Below are 24,480 nucleotides of genomic sequence, written 5' to 3' on the forward strand. Positions count from 1 at the left end.
AAATTAGCCTACTTAAACACGCTGCGTCGCATCTGCTTTGTGATTGGTTGGCCAACAAAAACATTTTGTTATATGTAAACAATTACTTCATAAGTCAGAAACGCGCATGTGACACCCTTCATAATCTTCATGTAGCAAATATAGCAATCCATACCCTACGAAAACCGCTTAGCGTTGCTTGTTAGTCTCCATAGGCTACGGTGGCCAAAATCGAGAAAAAAACTGTTAAAATTGAATTTAACAAGGAGCAGGTACCAGGCCCTCATGAGTTACGAGGGAGGTGTCGTAAACAAACCCGCCTGGGGCGCCGGGCCCGGCGGCCGGGGCGCGCACGAGTATGAAGGTATCGCGGGCTGCGGCAGCTCGCGTATCTTAGCTGTATACTTTTGGTTTTGGTTTGGTTTGGTGGTATGATTCTACTAGTTGAATGTATTATTTTTTTGTCTCGTAGAAAAAGTATTGTATACAATAGTGATATAATCAAGCTTTTCAATCTCGTACCTTAGTTAAGCAACTCAGCAAGCTTCTTTGCTTAAACACGGTACTCGACTGAAAAGCTCCCTATTATATCACGATTGTATAATAGTTATTTGTTATACAAGGGTGCAAAGTTGTATTTTACCCGCGAGTGTTTCAACACACGAGACGACGACGAGACGAGTGTGTAACACAAAACTTTTCACCTCACTATAGCGAGGAAAGTGCAACATCCACAGGCGTTAGATCATCTTCATCACTGGAATCACTCATTTCTTTACGATATTATAACAGAAAACTCTGGAAGTTGTGTATTTTTACGCGAGTCGGTGAGAAAAGGTTTTAAGTAAAAAAATTGTTGACAATGTTGACATTTCTGATGTATGAAATGTCAACGATGCGTTTTGAAATTGCATCGACTCAACTTGTGCGTTCAGAATTATATTTAACATCATTATAAAAAAACAAACGTTTCTTATGGAATTTGCAGGTTTATGACTTAAAATCATTAAATAAAGCTGAATTTGGTATTTTTTATTAGATTCTCAAACCATTTATTTAATGATAATTAATATCGAACGAACCATTATCATGAGCGTTTTACGTTTTGTTATCTGTCAAGCTACTTAAACACGCTCCATCCAAGGTCAAATTACTTTCCCCACTAGTGGATAAAACGCGTTTTTCCCCGCTTGTATTGAAGGATAAACGACAACTTTCCGAGCTAGTGAGGGGAAAAATACTATTATGTTATTTCGTTTTTATAAATCTTGTAATTTTAATATCGTAATTTAAAAACAATATTATAAATGTGTAAACCGTTCACTTTCATTTGATACCAAACTCGACCATACCTACTTCCTTGCAAATAAAATGACCAGAATAGCAAGACCCCTCACAAATACCTTTTTGGCCTTTTGGGCTCTTCTAGCTCCATGACTCCTTGATGGAGCCTGCTCATAATTTAATGACTAAAATGTAATGCCTCCATCTACACGTTAACAGAATTTCATTTAAATTAAAACAAATTAACTTATAATAGTCCATCAAACCATCCTCTGATAGTTCAGCTTAAAAACATCGAAAAGTCCGGGACGTGCCCCTGCACGTCCCGGCATTTCGATGTTTTTAAGCCAGACGTGTGTTCCAAGAACTTAACTCCGCTTCGCTCGCTCGTTCGATAAATAAAAAATGAATGAAAAAATGAATAAAAACTTCCGAAATTTACAGACATGCCACTTGCTGACAGGTGATTCCAAGTTGAATGTAAGAACTTCGTTTCGCTCGCTCCTTTGACAAGAATCAAGATGGCTTGGTGGAACATACTGGATTCGTACGTGGCAATAGCGGAAGTTAAAGTCATGAGGCCCGTCATGTGGTTACTGCAGCTAGCGTTGGCAGGCATGTCCTGGCTACCTCTGAGATATTACATTCCTACAGATACCTATTACCTGCCGCATCACGCTAAAGTTTTCGGTAAGTTTAACATGTGTAGAACTCTACCACACTACTTGATGCTCCACTATTCAAGTAGCATAGATAGGTTAGGTCAGGTGGGGTAAATATAAGACACGGGTAAAAATAGATTTAGTTTTTAACACTCAAAAACTTATACTACATCATTCCTATTCCATTTAAAAAGAAGCCGTGTTTAGACTTCTAATTAATTGGAATAGGAATGAAATATAGTCGTTCGATACACGTGCGGAAATGTCATACTTCAAGTAATGACATACTTTCAGCACTAGCATCGAAATGTACTATTAGCGGTCCCCGACGCGACGACGCTTGGAAAATAAAAATATTTGAACTTACATAATAAATGTGACGATATTAATTAAAATAGGTTTAAAATATTATTTGTTAACAAGTTTGGGAACAAATCAAATTATTTTATTAAATATTTTGATTTGTGTTTTTTTTTTTTTAAGTAGTCACACTACTATATATAAATTAAAAACTGTAATAGATGTCATATATTAAAGAAAAAGTGACGAAGCCCTCCAGTGGTCCGGCCTTCACCACTGGAGGCCACTGGAGGGCTTCGTCACTTTTTCTTTAATATATGACATCTATTACAGTTTTTAATTTATTATTTGTTAGTTTTTCGAGTTTGTTTTTTGTGTTGGGAGGTTTTTAGCATCGCCTGAGAAAAAAATGCATACTTCTCCAATTTCTCCATACATTTCTGCACTTACTTACCCCAGTATTAGTGGTTTTAACATTTTTGTATCATCTGCTAGATAGAGAATCGTTTGACTTCATCGTGGTGGGTGCGGGGTCGGCGGGTGCCGTGGTTGCTGCACGGCTAGCCGAGATGCTCCAGTGGCGGGTGCTGCTCATCGAGGCGGGGGGCGACCCGCCTCTTAGCACTGAGGTATATGTATAAATATATCTACTCTAAACTAGCAGTTAGTAAACAGTTCCATTTCATCGTGATGAGTGCGGGTCAGCGGGATACGTGGTTGCTGTATGACTAGCCAAGTTGCTTGAATGGCGGGTACTGTTTATCGAGGCAGAGGCGACCCGCCTCTTGACACATGAGGTTTATAAGTACTCTAGAGTAAGTACTAGCAGTTGGTGGACACTAGTTTCACTTCATCGTGATGACGACTGCGGGGTCAGCGGGATCCGTGGTTGCTGTATGGGTAGCCGAGGTGGGCGAGGTGCTCATCGTTGGGGCCGGGGGCGAAATAATACTTAATAATAATAAGCCCCCAGGGCAGCTTGTGGCGTCCTGAATGGGAAGTGACGTTCCTCTTTGTGTCTTACACCCCCTAGAGTCGGTCAGGTCAGGCCGCTCTCTCCGGCTTGCGGGGCTTGCCTTGATTGGCCGGCTGTACTGAACACTGAGCAGGGGCCGCAGGACTCCCATATTTTAATCAGTTGGTGATTCACCCGCCCATTTTTTTCGTGTTTTTAAACATTGATTAGGGTAGGTGTTTAGACCCGGTTACCAGTACATTATAGCCCAGATTCTTTTGTTTCTTGTGGTTTCTTTTCATTGCAATAGTCCTACGCTAACCGGGGCTTGACCTTGGGTGCACTACTATAGTGCATACAACTCATACAAGGATATCGTCGGTTGGTGTCACATCACTTTTTTGAGTAAACTATCTTTTTATCAGGGGCGTGTTGGCTTCGGCCCCACGCACGCCTTCCAAAAAAATATATCCGTCGTCTGCATAGCAATGAATGTCGTCGATAGAAAACATGTCATTGTCGTCGTGTTGGGACTACATCTCACATGACTTAGTACCGTAAATTGGGGTGAGTAGGATTCGCAGGGAGAGTTGGGTTATGAATGGGGAGAGAAGGATTGAAAGGGGGTGAGATGGATTTTTAAGGCTACTGCTATAAAAATAATGTACCTATTCCAATTTAAAATGGAGCTAAAGTAATACTCAAAAAAAAAATCGATCCAACAATCTTCCAAAATCACCTTTGTATGAAAACCCATCTCACCCCAATTACGAGGGACTACGGGGTGAGGTGGGTTTTCCTGTTTATCGTCAAAACTATGAAATGGAACTACCTAAAATAAAATAAAAACTAAAATACAAACGTCCGGAACACTTATTATATATATCATTCGGTTTGCATATGTAAAAATAAAATGTTATCGAGGTTTGAATGTCAGTTTTGCTCCTACTCACCTCATTTTACGGTACCTATTATAATGTGACTATATATTTGTTTGTAATATGTACCTACTTACCATGCCGAACCGCCAACGCTCTGCGCTCATTTGCCCCAGATATTTCACCTTATCCACAACTTTAAATGGGCTAGAGCCCATAAATCCTACAAAAATAATGTACCTATTCCAATTTAAAATGGAGCTAAAGTAATACTCAAAAAAAAATCGATCCAACAATCTTCCAAAATCACCTTTGTATGAAAACCCATCTCACCCCAATTACGAGGGACTACGGGGTGAGGTGGGTTTTCCTGTTTATCGTCAAAGCTATGAAATGGAACTACCTAAAATAAAATAAAAACTAAAATACAAACGTCCGGAACACTTATTATATATATCATTCGGTTTGCATATGTAAAAATAAAATGTTATCGAGGTTTGAATGTCAGTTTTGCTCCTACTCACCTCATTTTACGGTACCTATTATAATGTGACTATATATTTGTTTGTAATATGTACCTACTTACCATGCCGAACCGCCAACGCTCTGCGCTCATTTGCCCCAGATATTTCACCTTATCCACAACTTTAAATGGGCTAGAGCCCATAAATCGACAATAAAATATTTAAACATATTCATCGAGATTTTGACGTAAAGTCTTGTCTACTGACGGTAAATGTGCAGCAACATGAATAATAGAAGCCCTTTTCCTTATTACAGCTTCCCAGCTTCACTCCGTTCGTGGCTAACACAGAATTTGACTGGAACTACTACACTGAAGACGACGGATACTCCAGCCAGGCTCATAGGACGAAAAACATCCGCTTCACCCAAGGCAAAATGCTCGGGGGTTCCAGTAGCGCCAACTACATGTACTACGTGCGAGGGAATTCGCAGGATTATGAGATGTGGAGCGCATTAGGTGCTGTAGGGTGGGACTATCGTAACGTTACAGACTATTTCAAGAAGAGCGAATCAATGAAAAGTCCAGATATCGTAAGGGCGTCCCCACAACTGCATAGCACAGAAGGTCCTATGGGAGTCACATGGATTCCCTGGGACCAGTATACTAAGAAATTCCTCTTAGCATTTGAGAGTTATGACGTTCACCTTGATACGAATCAATTCGATCAGCTGGGGTATTCATTCCCTCAGTACACAATGTGGGACAAAATTCGACAAAGTTCTGCTAACGTTTTTCTCCGACGTGCCAAACGTCCGGAAAATTTATACGTTCTCAAGAACTCCTTATGCACTAAGGTACTTATCGATGTAAATAAAACAGCGTTTGGTGTGGAGATTAAATTACCCAGTAAAAAAATCATCCACACCCATGCTACAAAGGAAATTATTTTATCTGCCGGTGCTATTAACACCCCCAAATTGTTGATGTTATCAGGAATCGGTCCCAGAGGTCATTTGACTGAAAAGGGTATTCCTGTGTCGGTTGATTTACCATTAGTGGGTAGTAACTTGCAAGACCATGCTGCAACAATTGTAATACTGACAGGCAAAAAAGGCATTGAATCTGCATATCATAACTTTAAATTGTTAGCGAATCTTCACCGATCTCCTACTCCTACTATAATGGGCTTCGAAACTCTAAACGACGGCACTGGGATCCCAGATTATCAAACCTTTGTATTTCCGCTCCCAGCGGCAACTCTAATTTCGACTATGATTTGTTCCTACGTGATAGATCTCGATGACAGAATTTGCACAGCTGTGGCAGAGATTGGCCAAAAACAAGAAACGCTTTTTACGTTGATAACATTGCTGCATCCACAGTCCAGGGGACGCGTAGAGTTGAGGAGCAAGAATCCAGAAGCGACTCCAAAAATATTTACAGGATACTATTCCAACGATCAAGATCTAGAAACACATGCAAAAAGTGTAATGAATTACATCGCTATCACTAAAAGACATTATTTAAAGAGCCTCAATTCTACGGTTGTTAACCTGAGAGTTCCTCAATGTCAGAATATATATTTCAACACTCTTCAGTACTGGAAATGTCACATTCTGAATACAGCTACAACCGTTTGGCATCCAGTCGGAACTTGTGCGATGGGTGTTGAGGGCCACAGTGTAGTAGATGCTGAATTGAGGGTGAGAGGTGTTCACAGGCTAAGAATAGGTGACGCTAGCGTTATGCCGACCATCACTAGTGGTAACACTAATGCCCCTTGTATTATGATTGGAGAGAAATTGGCAGATATGATCAAAGCGACCCATATAAAATCCCGTAACCCATATCCACCCAGACCGCCTGTTGTAGGTAGTTATGGTGCACAATAAAGAATATTTATTATTATCTCCTTTATTTAACTTGGGGCTTAGGTTAGGGTTTTATGTGAGTATAAAAGTATAATATAAAAACCAATAAAAACACTTACAAAACATTACAAAAAATATAATAAGTATATAGTTTGTCAAAGGACTGTCTCATTTCAAACATAGACAGAGAGAATCATACTATCTTTGTCTTACACTAGTACCAGCACCGGAAAGAAAAGGATGAGTATAGTTTTTTGGTTCTTATACTTCTTATTTTGTTTTGATATCCCTCCACGCTCGCATGTGACACCCTACTTGAATAAAAACCACATTATGATACGCGTCAAAAGGTCCATTTAGCGTCGCTTATGTTTGGAATTGTGCACTACCAGATGCCTTCGTACCGTTACAATAAGCTAACCTGGGCTTATAACGCCAGATCCTCAGAGGTCAGATCATCCAGGTATCTGCAACTTGTTTGCCCTCCTCACCATTCAGCCAGGCCTCCTTCACTCGCTCAAGGCCACGCGCTATATGCCTACCGCTCGGCGTATCGTCGACGATACAAGAAGGCCGCCGAACGCCCGCCTGAGCGCTCGCACCGCACTTTTTCCGCGCCTACGTTTCGAAATGCCGAAACCACGTAATTATTGTGCAGTAGATGGGTGTAAAAGTCAAAAAACAAAGAAAAATTTGTCGTATTTACCGAGTAGTATTTTAAATCTATCTTTATGAATTTTGTCACCATTTATTTCTTTGAACATCGAGGTAAATCGTAAATGAAGGAGTTTTTTGAGTCAGGTAATACAATTGTTGTTTTTAAATATTTGATTGACTAATAAATAAAAACTTTTATAAAAAAAAAGATAAACCGACTTCAAAAAGGATGAAATAAAATATTATCCTTTTTAGGGTTCCGTGTTTAAGTATATGCGTTACCAACTGATACGTTTGAAGTCGGTGCCAAGCCAAATTTTAAACCAGGGATTTTGGTGCAATTCGATAAAGATGCGGCTATATAAGTATGTACGTTGGTTTACCTAATGCAGCGTACTACGTAGGCGAACAACACGCGAATGCGAAGCGGCGCGGCACGGTGCCTTAATTAATCCTTTGATACCTATATAGAAGTGTCCTACGTGGGCGATCTCGTTGCGAACGCGAACGCATTGGGCCGGCCGCGCCGTGCCGCGTCGCTTCGCTTCGCGTTCGCGAGTGTTCGCCTATGTAAGACGCGGCGTTACACGACGACAATAAACGAACTTCCTGTACACCTCAGAACAGAACACACGGTTGAACCTTCTTGGCGCAGTTCGTACCATGCTTGTCGGCACGTTAGTGTAAATCTAATACGTTTTGTCGTCGTATTTTTTTAAAGAGCATTTCTTACTAATTCTTAAACAGTCATAGCACGCAAGTGTGGGATTGGGACTGAGTTATTTTCTGTCGCTTATCCAGAGGACTACATTTCAAAATATAAAACAATTCAAGGAACCTTCATGCAAAATTTCAGCTAAAGCGGTTCAGTTGTTTAGCCATGAAAAGGTAGCAAAGAGGCAGACATAATTGCTTTCACGTTTATAACATTTGTACAGTTGTAATGGGATTTATAGACATAAAGCTGATTATTTTTGACTGGTATTGTTACTACTTGGAGTACTTGGCTTGGCACCGACTTCAAACATATCAGTTGGTAACGCATATACTTAAACACGGAACCCTAAAAAGGATAATATTTTATTTCATCCTTTTTGAAGTCGGTTTATCTTTTTTTTTATAAAAGTTTTTATTTTTCCATTTTTAGTTTTAAGACATTATTAAGAGCGTGACGCATGAATGAAAAACATAATCATGTTTATCTGTAAATTCGTAAACTTTATTAAATAATCAGAATTTTCCTCGAGTCCGTCTGGGAAATCATTCCTGTCAGTAAATCCATTCTCCGCCCCGCCACTGACCCAATCCCTCAAACCCCCCGATCACTCAACCTCACAGCACATCAACCCCTGATCACTGAACCCCTCAACCCTAAACCACCAACCCTTCAACCGCCATTCCCCGACCCCTAACCCCAGACCCCTTAACTCCTAACCCTAACCCCCAATCCCACTCCCAACCCCTCAGTCTCCGACCCATCAACTCACCTCCCCTCAACCCCCAACCTCAAACCCCCCAAACACTAATACCCTCTACCTTCACTTCTCAGTCTCTTTGGTTGTTTCCAACACTACCTACATCAAAAATCATAATACACATACGAGGGAAGTTATCAGTAGCCTTACCACGAGTTTGACATTGATATATTCGCTATCGTGTGCGTAACTTACTGTTTATGCATCTCGCTCGTACTGGCGTATTAGTGTACAAAGTAAGTTACGAAGAATATTTAGTGCTAAACTCGTGGTTAGGCTACAGTTGCACTACATCAAATTGGTGGTTTTGGTGAGGAAATGCTTGAGTTACTTTAGAAAACACCGAAATTACCATACACGTGCCTTTAAAAAATAAGGAGTTCCCTCAATTCCTCACGGATTCCATCATCAGATCAAAACCAAAAATATTACGAAAACACCTTGGAGAGGTAACTTCTTTCAAACAGAAAAAGAATAACTCAAATCGGATCATGGGTGCCGGAGTAATCGCTGAAATCATTATCATCAAAACAATCATCATGATCAGCTCCACTTCATCAAATTGGTGGTTTTCGAGAAAAAATGATCAAGTTGCTTAAGAAAACGACCAAATCACCATACATGTGCCTTTAAAAATTGAGGAGTTCCCTCAATTCCTCATGGATTCCATCATCAGAACAGCACCAGATTAATGTGGAACCACCTTGGAGGTAGTTCCTTTCAAACAAAAAAAGAATTGTTCAAGTCGGACAACGGGTCTCGGAGTAATCGCTGAACATCCTACATTAAAAAAATCATCATCACTACCTTCAAAACAATCATCATCATCAGGTCCACTTCATCAAATTGGTCGTTTTCGAGAGAAAATGCTCAAGTTGCTTATGAAAACACCCAAATCACCATACATGTGCCTTTAAAAATTGAGGAGTTCCCTCAATTCCTCAGGGATCCCATCATCAGATCAGAACCAGATTAATATGGGACCAACTTGGAAGTAGCTCCTTTCGAATAAAAAAATAATGACTCAAATCGGACCACGGGTCTCGGAATAATCGGTGAACATACATAAAAATAAAAAAAATAGCCACAACCGAATACAGAACCTCCTCCTTCTATGAAATTGAAGTCGGTTAAAAATATGGTTGATTCGCAACATTCGTTTTATTACAATAATAACATAAGTAACAGTACAACCCTAGCGCATTCTTACGATGACGCGTTGGCACGTGACTCGCACGGCGAGCAAGGCAGTCTCGACTCTTTGTGCGCGTACTTATGGTACATTTCTTCTCGTCCTGAGCAGCAGGTATTATTATTAAGATTTGTAGGCTATCATAGCGTAGGTATTTTCGCTTTTGTATGGGAATGGTGTATCTGTTACGTAGTAACTATTTATTAATCTGTGATTCAGCGGCCTGTCATGGCAGTTTTCGGTACGCTGCCACGAAGTGTTGGAATGACCTGCCTCCACAAATCCGTTCGCTGAAGCCGTCGTTCACACTTATTATTATACAAGCACAGGTTGAAGCGTCAGTGCAATATGAGTGACACACGTGCACGTGCATTCTATTGTTTGATGGCTGAAATGATCACCTAGCATTGTCCATATCTGTTTTGTGGCTAGCTTTAAGTTTTTAGGTTACAGTTTTAATTTCTTTTTTTTGTAAATTTTTGTAAGTTTTCATTCTATGTTTTTTATATATAATTCATTGTGTATTTTATATTTCATTATTGTTTTTTATTTTTTCTCTTTGTTGTTTAGTATGTTTAGTTTTTTAGTGGTAGTTACTTACTTTATTGTTTTTTTTTGTGTCGTTGGCGTATGTGTCGCCGCCAACTCATAGTTTTAACTGTTTTAAAGTCAGGTCCCCACTGAAAATCAGCGCCGCGGATTACCGCGGCATTATGCTGAGTGGGGTCCTATTTTAGCTTCCAATGTTTTCTGTCTGTATGTTTCCTCTTTTATACATATACGTAATCTGTTGTGGCCTTAAATAAATGTATTTTCTTTCTTTCTATTTACTGCCAATTTGGTTTGACTAACTATATATAAACACCAAATAAACACATTATAAAAAACCTAACCTAAGGTGCCGCCGGCAGCGGGGCAAGGCCCAAGCTGCCGGTGGTCAGGGCCGCAGAGTGAGGAAGCGACGTACTATACGCGCCGTGTCCACAATTACCGCCTTCTGCATCTGACCCTTTTTTTTTACGTGGAGTAATGCATTTAGGCATTCCGCCTAGCCAGGGAACTAGGACGGATATGTCGGACTCGTGGCCAAGGGGCCAAATACCGACTAAACCCTCCACGGTATGCCCGTCTCGCAGCAATGGTGGCGGTGAACACGGGATCGCAGAGCATTCCACCGCGAACCGCCGAAGCTGTCCCCTCCTTGGACCCGAAGGCCCTGGAGCCGAAGCTCCCCCTCTCGAAGGTAGTGTGCAGGGCGACACCACACACTGGTCCCTCATGACAACCTCCACGCCGGGAGGAGATGGAAAAACCCCGGGTTCCACACCCTCTGGTTGCCTTAGCGATTTTTTATAGAGGTGGTCATCCTCGTGGCCACCACGCCGGCGTCGGCCAGCAGTGGCAACCCCCCCGGCCGTAATCATAGGCCCTCTGCCTAGACAGTTACGGGGACCGCAGTTTTATACAGGTCAGCGGCATTCCTGTGCCGTCACGCGCCCGAAGGCCCCATCCACGACCGCAGTCGCCCGGCCCAAAGGCCCCTCTCCAGCACGCATTCAGGCAAACTCTCCCTCATTGAGAGGACACCCTGTGCGGAACCCCCCTAAACCCCCGGGACAGGACATTGGCAGCACCGGTAAGCAATTACCTGGAAACCAAGAGATTACTGTGCCCTCACAGTAATCTAGGTCGGTGAGCCTCCCTCAACAGGATGGAACAGTAAATGAAAGGCAGGGAACCAGGGCGACGTGTGTATTTATTTGGTAAATAAAAAGGCACTTGCAACAATACAAGCGAGTTAGCTGTCTGATGTGCTAACAAATAGAGATAAAACACTTTTCCTAAATTACTTAACTATTATAAAACTTACAATTTCATGTGCCTTTGAATGTAGGTAGACCAGATGCGCTGGTTACGATAACTCGTGCACAATAGACAATGCACTTGCAGTATGAATTCACTATACTATAGATCACAATATAACATTAAACTGAATACTATGGACTGCAGGAAATAGATGTTTACTCAGCAAAGTTTTGTATTGAACTGAAAATTATTACCAACGAAATGGATTCGAAGAAAGATTTGAATTTGAATGGCGAATTTAGGAATTGTATTGTGCCAGGAATAATACAAAAGTTGGTAGTGTAACGTTCCGTTACACGCACCGTCACAATTACTTACCGTTCCCCGGGGCGCACCGTCCGAGAGCCCTTCCCTTTCCCCCGGATCAGCTGATCAAGAGGAATGAGAAGGGATTCGGCACTCTAGGAGGTTTCCTGCCCGTAGCACCCCTTCTGCATCTGACCCTTGATCCAACCACCCAACGAGAGTATCTAGGTGTTGGTCCAGACTCTTCGCTATGAGACCGCTGACACGACTATAGGAACAATGATGGTCGAGTCAACATCCCACATGGCAGTTATCTCGTGAGCTAAGTCTAGGTGCTTGCTGGACTTGTCCTTCTCGGCCTTCACGAGATTCTCATCATGGGGGATGGTGACGTCGACAAGCACGGCCCGGCGCTACGTTCGTACTGTCCAACCTTGTTTCATACTGAAAAGACAAAATTTATATCTATAGTGGGTCAAGCAAATCTTGTCAGTAGAAAAAGGCGGCAAATTTGAAAAATCGCGGGTTAGCAACACTGTGTTCGAATAATTCCAAAATCGCGTGTCATCTGTGTCTTATCTGTGGAATGTGGATCGCTCTTTTCTAAGTAGTTAAGGATGTGTTTGTAGTTTGTACTGATGTATTGATGTTTGAGCTGATGGCCGTGTTGCCAATATAAATGAAAAAAAAAAAACGTGGATCGCCATCTAGCATGTTTACATTCTGAATCGTCTCTATTTTATAAGAGAATTTCTGTTGTCAATGTTGTCATCATTAAATATCAATATATTAAATAAGATTGTGCAAATGTGCATGAACTTAAGGTGCCTACAATGTATAATCATGCTCATTGATGGTAAACATTTCTAAAATTTGAGGTTATGATAATTACTGGAAGAAATTCTTCCAGTAATTTTAAGATTATGTGCTGTTTTTTTGTTTTAGAACCCTAAAACAAAAAAACAGCACAAAAGGCATAAATAAAATTACAAAGTATGCCTAAATCTATCCAATAAGACCACAAATGGAGTTGAGGAAACCGTCCATAGGCCCAAATGTCTAATATTTTCAGCGACTGATTCGACTTTTTACAAAGGATTTGTGGCGTCCCCACTAGCTGCCACTGTCGACGTCATCTAACAGATGGCGTTAGGGAGCTAGAACGCAATTAGCTAGAAACCTACATCGCGCTTACGAAGTTTCAAATGTCACTTACTATATATACTTCTGACTAACTCTCAGTGGACTTCGGTCCCCAGGCATAACACCCGCCTGGAGAGAGTACTCTCTATTGGCCCTCTCTCTACACATTCCACATTGGTGACCTTCCAACATTGGACAGCTATGAAGACCTCAAGATCCTGATGACGCCGCCTCGCAGCAAAAACAGTTTCCTCTCTGTGTGCCACCTTGCATGCCTCTGTACAGTTCTGTACATTGTATATATCCTGTAATTATCTTGTAAAATTCATGCCTATGCCTGGCACTCAACTTCTCTCACTCTCTCTCTCTACACTTACCACAGATTAAAACTCGCTCAATATAAGGCGTTCGTGGTATTTTCTCTTCAGACAACTTACCTACGGCGGTTTATGTACGTGTACAATGCAACCAAGTCGAAAAATAAACTAATTATTTGAAATTTAACAAAAATATTGAGATCAATGGATTAGATTATTCTTGTAATATTGGTAACTGTTCTTCATTATATTCTTTCAATTAATCACCTGAATTATAGTGTAAGCTAAAGTGACCCATATCTATTTTACCTTTAAAATAAATAAACACCAACACATAAATTGTTTGTTTTTATTTTTAATATGTATAATATACAACCGTATAAAAAATTTACACAAGTATGTGACATTCTTCAGGAAAAGTACAATTATTCTCACCGAGCTCCTTCAGTTCCTGAACTGGCGTTAAAAACAGCTCCCTATCTTGTCCCTATCGCAGTGCTGATTTTCTGTTTGCTCCCTATCTATGTCATAGAGTAACTTATATATACCGAGAATCTATGTCTTCTAAAACAAAATTATATCAAAATGTCAATAGTCCATATATTTGATATTTAATAAGTCCTGTAAAGTTACAGTGATTGCTCAGTGGTTTATACAAATACAGAATTCTTTATTTAATAAATTAGTTTTACAAAATGATCTTAGGGGATGGAGCCGCCCAGTAAGCATAATAAAATATTAAAATCCAGTAGGATATGTACCTGCGGAATCGATGATTTGTTTCACATTCTTTTTTCCAACATAGTCCGTTTCTAAATATTTTTTGATCTTGTCAAACCTGTTAATCATATTAATTAACAATATTAACATCGTTTTTACTCCATAATAATAACAATTCAAAATGTTTCAATAAAGTATAAACCGCGAGCGGCAATTTAAGTTGACCAGTAAACGTATCAGTGATGCCAGAGCACTGAAATCTAAAATACGACCCTGATAAAAAAGGTTCGATTTTACCAAAAAAAGTTAAAAAAGTACAATTTCATTTTTTGTTCCAAAAAACAATATAAACAGCAGAAGTGTTTTAGAAACGGGTGATTTTTTTAAAACTGATAATCCACGAAAATACGCAAAATAGTAAGGTACAAAAATACCAAAACAAAAAAGTCACAAATATTTACGCAAATAAATCGTACTTTTTTGGTCTGTCACTATTATTTCTACGCCATTTTAGTATATTTTTGAACCGCTCATACGAAAAGTACGTAAAATCGTACTAAAATGTGCGGTTTAGCCAAAAAGTACGACTTTAGTACGGTTTTGGGCGGGATACGTTTTAAGTACGTATGCTATTCAAAAAGTACGTAAAACCGTACTAAAAGGTACGATCTGGCAACACTGTGACGTATATACGAAGCATAGAGTAACTTATATTGATACGGCTCGGCGGAAAAAAAAACATTTTGTGGTTCTATGACTTCGATGTACATTGCTGCTTTTCTTAGCGCAATACTGCATGAATATTGCTCTTTGAGTGTTGCCCTACTTTAGTTTGCTTTCCATTGCTACTGACAAGATTTGCTTGACCAACTATAATACCAACATCTACTCACGACAAGGCAGTATGGCTTAGAGCTTTAGCTTGTCCAGATGGACGAAAAAAAAGTAAGTCATTTGACAGTGACATTGACAGTTTGTTTTGCTACGTACCTCACGTACAATTATTGACATTATTGTTATTTTACATTTCATGCCTATCTTGATATAGTAATTATAGTATTTTTGGGAATACTGCAGGCGATATAGGAGTCTGTTCTGTTTTTATGAATTTAGCTTTGCAATGGCCATATAAAAGTTTGCTCATTGAAAGACAGTGTTAAGCCATTCTCGGCACATTTTCTCACTGTGTCTAGTGTTATACGATTTAAATTTAATTCTACAAACATGACAAATCTTGATGTGAGTAAAAACGTTTTGTTTTTTATTGTTTTGCCGAATGTATAGTAAAAATGTTTGATTTATCTTGAAATATACAACACCAACAACAATACAATAGTCTATACCTATATAATGCCCTGAGCGTTAGCTCTTCCTATTAATGCAATAAATATCTGAATGTAATACAAACGTGCCACAGTTAATTTAGCAAGTAATCTAATGAAGACTGAATCAACTCAATAAAAACACAAATAATGCAGGCACATTTATACATTCCACTTGACAATGTTACTGTGTATAAGTATATACATTCATGATCAGTACCTACATAGTTTTATTTACCTCTTCCAGCTCCCTGTTTGCTGATTTACAATAAATTTAGTAATACCCATTAGTAAATCTCAGTGTCTAACATAATAAGATTGCTGGTGCAAAATATAAGCCATATTTTATAATACAATACAGTCAATACAATAATTCTTTATTGCCCACCTCAAATAATAACAACTGATATAAATAAATGAACTTGGTTACTCAAGATGAGAGGACTACATGGAGTAAGCTTTAATAAAATATTTCAGTATTGAAAGGATAGTAATTTTTTTAATAAAATTGCTTAGGGTACATAATAAATGTTTTAGGTAGGATACCATGAAAAGCACACATGTGAAACATAGGCCCATTTAGGCCAAACTAAACATTTAACCTCTATTGGAATTGAGACAACACACTAACTTTATGACCTTATTTCAAATTAACTTTGGCAACAAATATAATGACCACCAAAAAATAGCTTGGTACCCGAAATAAAAAAATATCACTTACCAAAACATGTACTAAATACTTACACAAGTTCTAATCGCACTTAAACTATCGTGAGACATATTTCAAAATATTTATCAGTACGGTTTTTACTCACTATTATTTTTAGTCGCTTTTGGCGACATGTTTCGGATTCTTTGGGAATCCATCCTCAGGCACGAGTGTCCGCGGCGGTTGTAGGTCGTGCACTGCCCTACACTGTCACAGTACTGTGGCAGTGCACGACCTACAACCGCCGCGGACACTCGTGCCTGAGGATGGATTCCCAAAGAATCCGAAACATGTCGCCAAAAGCGACTAAAAATAATAGTGAGTAAAAACCGTACTGATAAATATTTTACACAAGTTCTACCTGATTTAATCATGACTGCACATCTAATTGTGTTCAAACACCAAATATAATTATTAATGATCAGTGATCACCAACTATAATTAACGACCACCAAATCTTGAAGAGTAAATTAATGAGCTATTTTCACCTCAATAAACCACTTTCACCAAATAAAGTATAATGATGCCAAACTTACTAGCCCCTCCCACTCAACCCCCCGTACACCGCACCGCACGCGCCATTAAGTGGGTTAGGTTATGTTCGAACTGTGATCATCATAGAACTGAACTGCTATCTGAAAAGTGGGTTAGGTAAGGTTAGAATTGTGATCCTTACAGAAACAAAATGCTATTAGAAAAAGGTGACGAAGATGATTAATTAATTTAATATAATTTGATAATGTGATGTTAAATATTTTGGTGATCATTTTACTATATCTGGTGATCAGTTAAATACCAGCCATACACTTTATAACCATATTTATTTCAACTATTGTAAATCATTTATAAAAAATAATAATTTTAAGGTTAGCAACAGTAGCACAGACAGTAGTTCTGGGTCCTCCTCAGACTCAAGTAGCAGCGGCAGCTCTTCCACCAGCTCTGGGTCTGGGTCAAGCAGCTCCGACTCTGAATCTACTACCTCTGACACACCTGCAGTTGCACATCCTGCCCCTAAATCACCCGCTAAGCCTGATGAACACCCACCAAAAAAGAAGGATGATTCAAAACCTAGGCAAACAACTAATAAAAAAGTATCATCATCCAGCGATGATGATGTACCCAAGCCAGAGCCACCAAAACCTGCACCACCCCGTAGACGTTCTTCTACCAAACCTAAATCAGCAGCTAGTGTCCTGGCTAAGGGGAAACCGCCTCAAGCAGCAGCAGGAGCTAAAACACCTAAACCAATACCTAAGACCATGACTAAACAGCAAACAAACAATTACCAAAAAAAGAAGAGTATATTCTCTCCTGACAACAGCTCGGAATCTGAATCAGAGAGCAAATCATCAAAGAGTCCTAAAAGTTCACCGAAAAATAAAAGAGGTACTAGGAAATCTAGTGAGGACAAGGACACATCTCCTCCATCACCATTGACAGCTGCAGAAAATGATGATTCAAATTCCAAAGACAATATAAAACGTAGAAGTGGAAGTAGACCCAGTGGGCCCCCCTCCAAAAAAGTTGTGGACAATAAAAGCGCCTCTTCATGTTCCTCAAGTCAATCTTCAGCAGAAACAGTTTCTTCCGAAAGTGATAGTGAGCCAACTCCTAAAAAGGAGCCAATTAAAACTGGAAAAACAAAACCACCTTCTTCAGTTAATAAAGTAAGTTATTACATTATCTATTCTGAGGAGAATTAGCTCTCTCTTTATTTGAAATATTTTTTGCTTTGTTATATGATAAATGCGTATGCATTTTGTCATTTGCATTTTGCTTGTTGCTTTGGTATTGCAAATTATACTCTATTTATTGCCTTTCTTGATAAAATTTTGTGTCAATATTACTGACAATGAAAATAATGTAGGCAAATCTTATCTAAATACTATAAATAAAATAAAAATCATTTATTTCAGACCTTGGTCCATATACTGTTAGTTTTAGTACTTGCGTACTTACTTATACTAATACTAAGGCTTAATTTGATGATTAATATAATGATAGTAACATTTATAGTTCCATATAGTATAACTATAATGTGATTCAATTCAACAGTTGTGTTGGACATGCTGCTCATGGCAATGATTATCCTGTTTTAGGTTGAGAAAGGTAAAAGCGACTCGGGCGAGTCTCAGGCGAACAACATGCCTCGGAAGCTGACACGCTCCCTGTCAGCTCGCGTGTCGCGCATGGCTACGGCCACCAGGCCCAGAACCACAGACACCGACTCTGATGTTGATGAAAAAGCAAACGACAAAAGGTAACAATGGATGTTGATTTGTGGTGAAACTGTACAGACATACCTACTCTACTCGTAAATTAAACGCGCCACGAAATTCAAACATAGCTTTCTCGTAGAGATGGGCCGAACATTTGGTAATTATTCGGTATTTAGAAAGTTTTTCCCTAAAAATTTAGGTTACCTCAAAAAAAAAAAACGGAACCCTTATACTCATACTCATACTTTATTGGTACCTAATATAAATTACATGTCAAGATTTACATATGTTCATTTCGGAAATATAAATGGATGAAATCAATTATTATTATTATATCATTATTACAGCATTATTACTTATAATATTTATTATAATTATTATTATTAACGTCATTTAGTTTTGTTACATAATTAACTTATTTATACATATTTTGAGGTCAGATATTCTTCGAGACTATAAAACGGCCGCTCAATAAGCCAATTTTTGAGTTTTGCCTTGAAACTCACCAGACTAGGCGCATCAGTTATGGATGCTGGTAAGTTATTGTAGACAGCGGGGCCCATGACTTGTATAGATTTAGCCGTTTTGGCTAAGCTACGTGGCACTGCCGCTAATTTGTGACCGTAGCGATATATGGTCACTCGTGCGTCTGTCTGTCTGTCACCCATTTTCTTCAAAACTACTCTACCAATTAAGTTGAAATTTGGTACACATATGTAAGTTTGTGACCCAAAGACGGACATTGAAAAAAAATACACAAAATAGTTCTTTACCTATAGATGTCAGGAAAACCTATTAGCAATGTGCAGTCAAGCGTGAGTCGGACTTAATTAGGTACTTAGTTTTTGATCCGACTCCTATGGGTTTTTTAAAGACATTTCATTCTCGTTTCACATAAAAAAAATACATTGTTAAAAATTGGAGTCCGGAAGTCCGGATCGCACTTGACCGGTTTTTAATATGTTTATGTTGTGACAAGCAACATTCAATTCTCCATAAAATTCATCAATTCCAAGTACCTACTCTCCCAGATTACGGCATCCCGTTGTCTTTATTCACATGATGAGACATATTTTGAGTATTTTAAATTTGTTCTCGAGTGCCTTTTGACCCGTTTGTTAACCCGTTCACTGTCAGGGGGCGTGGCCTAGGAATAAATTTGTAGGGCGGTGATCGCATATACTTATCGCGTTAGTGGCAGTGAATGTGAATAACCTAGGCTTTAGTAGGTAATTTTGAAGGGCTTATTAGAATCTTATAGCGGGACCTTCGGAGCTTCGGGAGCTTCGTAGGCAGGGTCAGGGTCACTACTAAGTAGTCTAAGAAGCTTCATCTTTCTTAAAATCAGTTTGCAAGCGACATTGGACATTCCTTACGATTAAAACAAGCCTTATGATGATATTTTGTATTTTTCAGTAAGGAGATAAAGAAGAAAGGCCGTCCTCCCATTTCTCGGTCTCCTATCGCAGAGCTCACGCCGCCGCCGCCGCAGCCCAGCGAGCGGCGCTGCCCCGTGCGCGGCTGCGACTCCACCGGACACCTCGGTAAAGAACATGGATCACGTTATACATACTTGTCATGAATCCATCAAAATGTTTTAATCGCAATTCGTCCCTGTCCCTTACCTGGTTCGTGCATAATTTTAAATGGCACCTGAGCGCAGGCTAGTCCAACGCTAAAAAAAACCAGTGTAAGTGCGCTCTCCGATAACGCGCCTTTGTTACGCATATCGATGACACATTTTAGACTGGTTCTGTAGCGTTCGACTTGCCGGCACTCAGTAACCGCAAAGACCACACAGCTATGGAATATGTTTTCCCATTAGTTCATTTTAAACCTTATTGCAATCTTCATAGAGTGGTAATTCAATAACCGGTTAAAACGGCCCTACCATTTTTTTATGCTAGTAAGTAGCACGTGCGGTTTCATTTAACAATAGACAAAGGATAAGCCGTAAGGGGACTGTTTGAAATCTAAACACCTTATATATACTAGTTGTTCGCCCCGAACTGAGAACTAGCGGTTCGCCAAAAAGTTAGATCAATTGAATCCATCTACCTAGTCGGCAAAGGATCGTAAACCGCGTGCGATTTATTGCACGGTCTGTGGAGATCTTAAGGCGGTCGTCACACTACTCCGCATCTCGCAGCGGCGTCCGTTGATGGGTTTTTTTAACTTTGTATGTAGAATCTTGATTTTGTATAGAAAAATCGCATGGTACGACACACTGGCTCCGCCTCGACGCGCGGAGGAGCGAGACGCACGACGACTCGCGCGCTCGGATGGAGACGCGGTGCGTGCCGCAGGGTATGTCACACCGAGTTCCGCAGTGCCGTACGGATTTAAGACGATTCTCGCTGATTTGGCCTTGAGCGTCTCAGCGTCTCTGTACCCGCACCCCGCTCACTGCGATCGTACGTGAATTTCGTCTCGGTGCGGCGACTGCGGCGGAACGAGGTTCAAAGAATAACCTACAGCCTAGAGGCGCGCGGCATTTGGCGCTATACCTCGTATTTGTGTATCTTTTGCAGATATTTTGTTGTTTGAGTATGAGTAGATCATGCGTGTAGTGGAGGTCGTAAATTATAATAACAATATATTCCCTTATGCATTATACTTTACAAGCCTCAATTAGTTAATTTGTGTTTTATCTGTTTCTTACAAATAAATACCTAAGTCAAATCGACGGATTAAGATTTATAGCTAAAGCTTGGTGTGTACTAAATTGAGGCGTACAGTGCGTTTATTTTATACAGTTTTTTTTATCCGTAATAAATAAATATAAATAATGCCATTAATAGTTAACTTAAAAATTAAAGTACCTACTAGCTTCATATACTACTACAAATGTGTTATTTTTCGAAGTTCGAAGTTTTCTCAATCATTACGTGGGAATATCATCATTATTAGGGTTCCGTACCTCAAAAGGATTTTTTATAATTTTAGGATAAACAGTCAATTCAATTTAATATATTCTTTATTCAAATAGGCCTAGCAACAATCACTTTTAAATTGTTTAGAAGTTATTCACGAAAATAGGCAAAAAATGAGCATTCCCCTCCTTTATCTCCGAAACTACTGGGTATAAAATTTTGAAAAAAATACACAAAATAGATCTTTACCTATAGATCACAGGAAAACTTATTAGAAATGAGCAGTCAAGCGTGAGTCGGACTTAATTATTTAGTTTTTGATCCAACCCCTACGGGTTTATTAAAGACATTTCACGCACGTTTCACATAAAAAATAAATTGGTCAATTTGAGTAATGTACGTAACCCTTGGAACGCGACTCCGACTCGCACTTGACCGGTTTTTATTACAAGCGCGCCACAACCAAATCAGCGCTTTGCAGTCATTTATTTTTTTAGTGGTTAACGGCTATGTATGATGAACCCCTGTGGACGTCAGCTGCCGCTCCGTTGATGGGTTGAGGAATGGCAGCCACCGAAACACGCAAAAAAAATTGTTATCGCCTCCCGCTTGATACTGTGTCAGATGATAGTTTAGATGCTATTGTGAATTACAAAAATGGTCAGCCGGTTGTATCTCGGTGGACCGTCAACTGGTCACATGAACATGTAAAAAAATCTTTTCAGTCATCGCATCCCATTTTATACTTTGTCAGATGGTAGTTTAGATCAGAGATGGGCAAAATGTAATCGACTAACGATTAACGATTAAGATTACAAGAATTAATTGCGACTGACGATTGAAAACGACGATTGATCAATCTTAGTTGTATAGAGTGCAACTAATTTAGTTGCAACTAAATTAGTTGCCGATTGATTTCGGACAACTAAATTTTGTAATCGACTAATTAGTTAGACTATTTTCTCGCGACTAATGTTAGAAGCAAATTGAATAGAATACCTCGGTATGGCTATGTTGACAGGCTGATTAGGACATCTTAACGGATGTTTAAAAATAAAATAGTCATGTATTACTTACGATATTTTGACCGTTTCTAAGGAGTGAGATCTGTTCTTACTATTATTTTGCTACTAAAGTAAGTAAGTTTAATGACCACACGTTGAAAACAAAATAGACCGCGTAGATAATAAACAACATGCAGATGTGTCATTCAATAGAACGTGTTATTTTTAGAAGATGCGTCGGCACTTGCACCAAAATGCAACAAACAACTTCCAGTTCCAGGTAAGTAGGATTATCCCATTGTTTTGTCGCCGCGTGACACTAAAAAGAGTTTTACTATTGTCAGAGACAGCAAAATATTGATAGTTTCTATGTCTAAGATTTACTCAGTATCGTATAATTCAAAGTATTAATAATGCACCAACCTACTTTATTGTTTGCGATTTGTAAACAATGCAGTTTTTCGCTATTTGTCGTTATTACCAATATATCGTTATAATAATATTATGGCATTATTTGCATTGTCGTTCAAGCATTTCAAATTAAACGTGTATACATAATTTTAGCTCAATCGGATGAAGATATCTGCTTCAAAATAAGTCGCAAAATTCTACCCAAACTAACATAGTTACAACATACGAGTACATCCGTATGTTACATACATACGTACTTGTAGTTACATATTGCAAGATAAAAAATGCAAAAACGGGCGACTACGTAGTTTTAATATAGGTTTAATCGTGAAATTTAGTCGATTGAAACTAAAACTAATTTAGTTGTTAGTCGAACATTCTCACAACTAATTTAATCGCAACTAAATTAATCGCGATTAAAAAATGACGATTGATATTTTTAATCGATTGATTAGTTAACTAAAAGATTAATCGATTAATGCCCATCTCTGGTTTAGATGATATTGTTAATAAAGCAAATCGTCGGCCGGTTGTATCGCGGTGGAAAGACCGTCAGCTATTAAAACATTATTGTTAGTTTAAAAATAATTTTAATTGATTTAGCCGTTTAGTAAAAGTAACCAAAGTTAGCCGCAAAATGGCCTGTTTTATTATTTTTATTACGGTAAAACTATAAATATCAGGAAATAAGTTAAATTTTATAATTGTTGAACAATAAATGAAGATTCATATATATTTTTTTCATAATTTTTTGTTTACCCATTTAGAAGACATAATACACCAAGTTGACCCAATGAAATAATTACTGAAATCCAGAAGAAAACATTTATTTATTTATTTCAAATGAAGTTTTCTCAAACATACGTATATAGTATAATATATACGGATATTATCATTACATTCATTGTATAGGTAATAGACCTCAAAATACCGTGTTGCGCTCGCTAATGCGCGTCGCAACCAAATCAGCGCTCTGCAGTTATTTATTCTTTGGCCACAATAACTCCGATATTATAGCACTTTGCTTGTGCATAAGCGAACATAGTGCAAGGAAGGCATGGAGCGACGAGCGACACAGCCTCCTCGTCTCAAAGCTGGCACACGACTGCCGGCCACGCCATTTTCAGGCTGCATACGCATGAAATGTGGAAAAACGTGCGATTTCTTAAGAAAATATTTTTTGATTAAGAAAAGCTATGTTGCATTTGTAGAACCTGTTAAAACATTTTTGTTAGTTTAAAAAAAAATTTAAATCGATTAAGCCGTTTAGAAGTTATAAGCAAAGTTAGTCGCAAAACGGTCTGTCGTGTTGATTTTTTTTCGGTGAAACTACAAATTTCAGGAAAAAAGTCAAATGTTGCGATTGTTGTCCATAGAGTGAAGATGCATATATATTTTTTTTCATAATTTTTGGTTGACTCATTTAGAAGTTATAAGCTCTAAAAAGTAACAGTTTTTGGCTAAAAACTGCGCGAAGCGCCTTAAGTGCAAGAAAGACGTAGGCGCAATGGATATCGATATCAATAAGTTTATTTTTGAAATTGAAAGTCGTCCAAAGTTATTTATTCGAAATATTGTTTTTATTTAATTCCAAATCTATTTAGTTTTATAGTATCGGTTTTAATCATAATCTAAATATAAGAAATTCTTATAAAAGTATAATTAAATATTGAAGTAGTAGATTATTACTTATTTGAGTGTAAGCCAAAGCTTTTCTTCCGCGGTAATAGAACGTCGAAAATTTGTGTCCGCGCCAGTAATAATCACTCGAATTTTGCTTACCAAATAATCAAATGACGCGGTTGACATTAAAAAAATATTCTTCGTATTACCTTAAATCTTGGTAATTTCTACCCATTTATAGGTCTGGTTTGTAAATAGGGATGTACCCAGTGTCTTCTGCGTTTTATGACTCTATTGTACAAAAA

General features: G+C 38.7%; 2 protein-coding genes across 2 annotated transcripts in view; both read left to right on the forward strand.

Moving 5' to 3' along the window:
- The first annotated feature begins 1,784 nt into the window (after positions 1–1,784).
- On the forward strand, positions 1,785–12,085 carry LOC134747846 (ecdysone oxidase-like). The gene is made up of 5 exons (XM_063682493.1): positions 1,785–1,953; positions 2,721–2,854; positions 4,839–6,363; positions 10,856–10,962; positions 11,828–12,085. The coding sequence occupies exons 1-5, from the start codon at positions 1,785–1,787 to the stop codon at positions 12,083–12,085; spliced, it is 2,193 nt and encodes a 730-aa protein (XP_063538563.1).
- Positions 12,086–15,042: 2,957 nt separating this feature from the next.
- Positions 15,043–24,480, forward strand: part of LOC134745751 (histone acetyltransferase KAT7) — a 57,299-nt gene continuing 47,861 nt past the window's right edge. The window contains exons 1-4 of the mRNA XM_063679830.1: positions 15,043–15,250; positions 16,909–17,712; positions 18,145–18,305; positions 19,681–19,808. Of these exons, the coding sequence (XP_063535900.1) occupies positions 15,236–15,250; positions 16,909–17,712; positions 18,145–18,305; positions 19,681–19,808 (1,108 nt within the window). The 5' untranslated portion in view covers positions 15,043–15,235. The remainder of the gene's footprint in view (positions 15,251–16,908; positions 17,713–18,144; positions 18,306–19,680; positions 19,809–24,480) is intronic.

Source organism: Cydia strobilella, chromosome 1 (genome assembly GCF_947568885.1).
Source record: "Cydia strobilella chromosome 1, ilCydStro3.1, whole genome shotgun sequence".
NCBI classification, from domain to species: Eukaryota; Metazoa; Arthropoda; class Insecta; order Lepidoptera; family Tortricidae; genus Cydia; species Cydia strobilella.

Coding starts and splice junctions, on each gene's coding strand:
- LOC134747846 (XM_063682493.1), top strand. CDS start 1,785: ATGGCTTGGTGGAACATACTGGATTCGTACGTGGCAATAGCGGAAGTT. Junction 1,954..2,720: donor GCATCACGCTAAAGTTTTCG/GTAAGTTTAACA, acceptor ATCATCTGCTAG/ATAGAGAATCGTTTGACTTC. Junction 2,855..4,838: donor ACCCGCCTCTTAGCACTGAG/GTATATGTATAA, acceptor TCCTTATTACAG/CTTCCCAGCTTCACTCCGTT.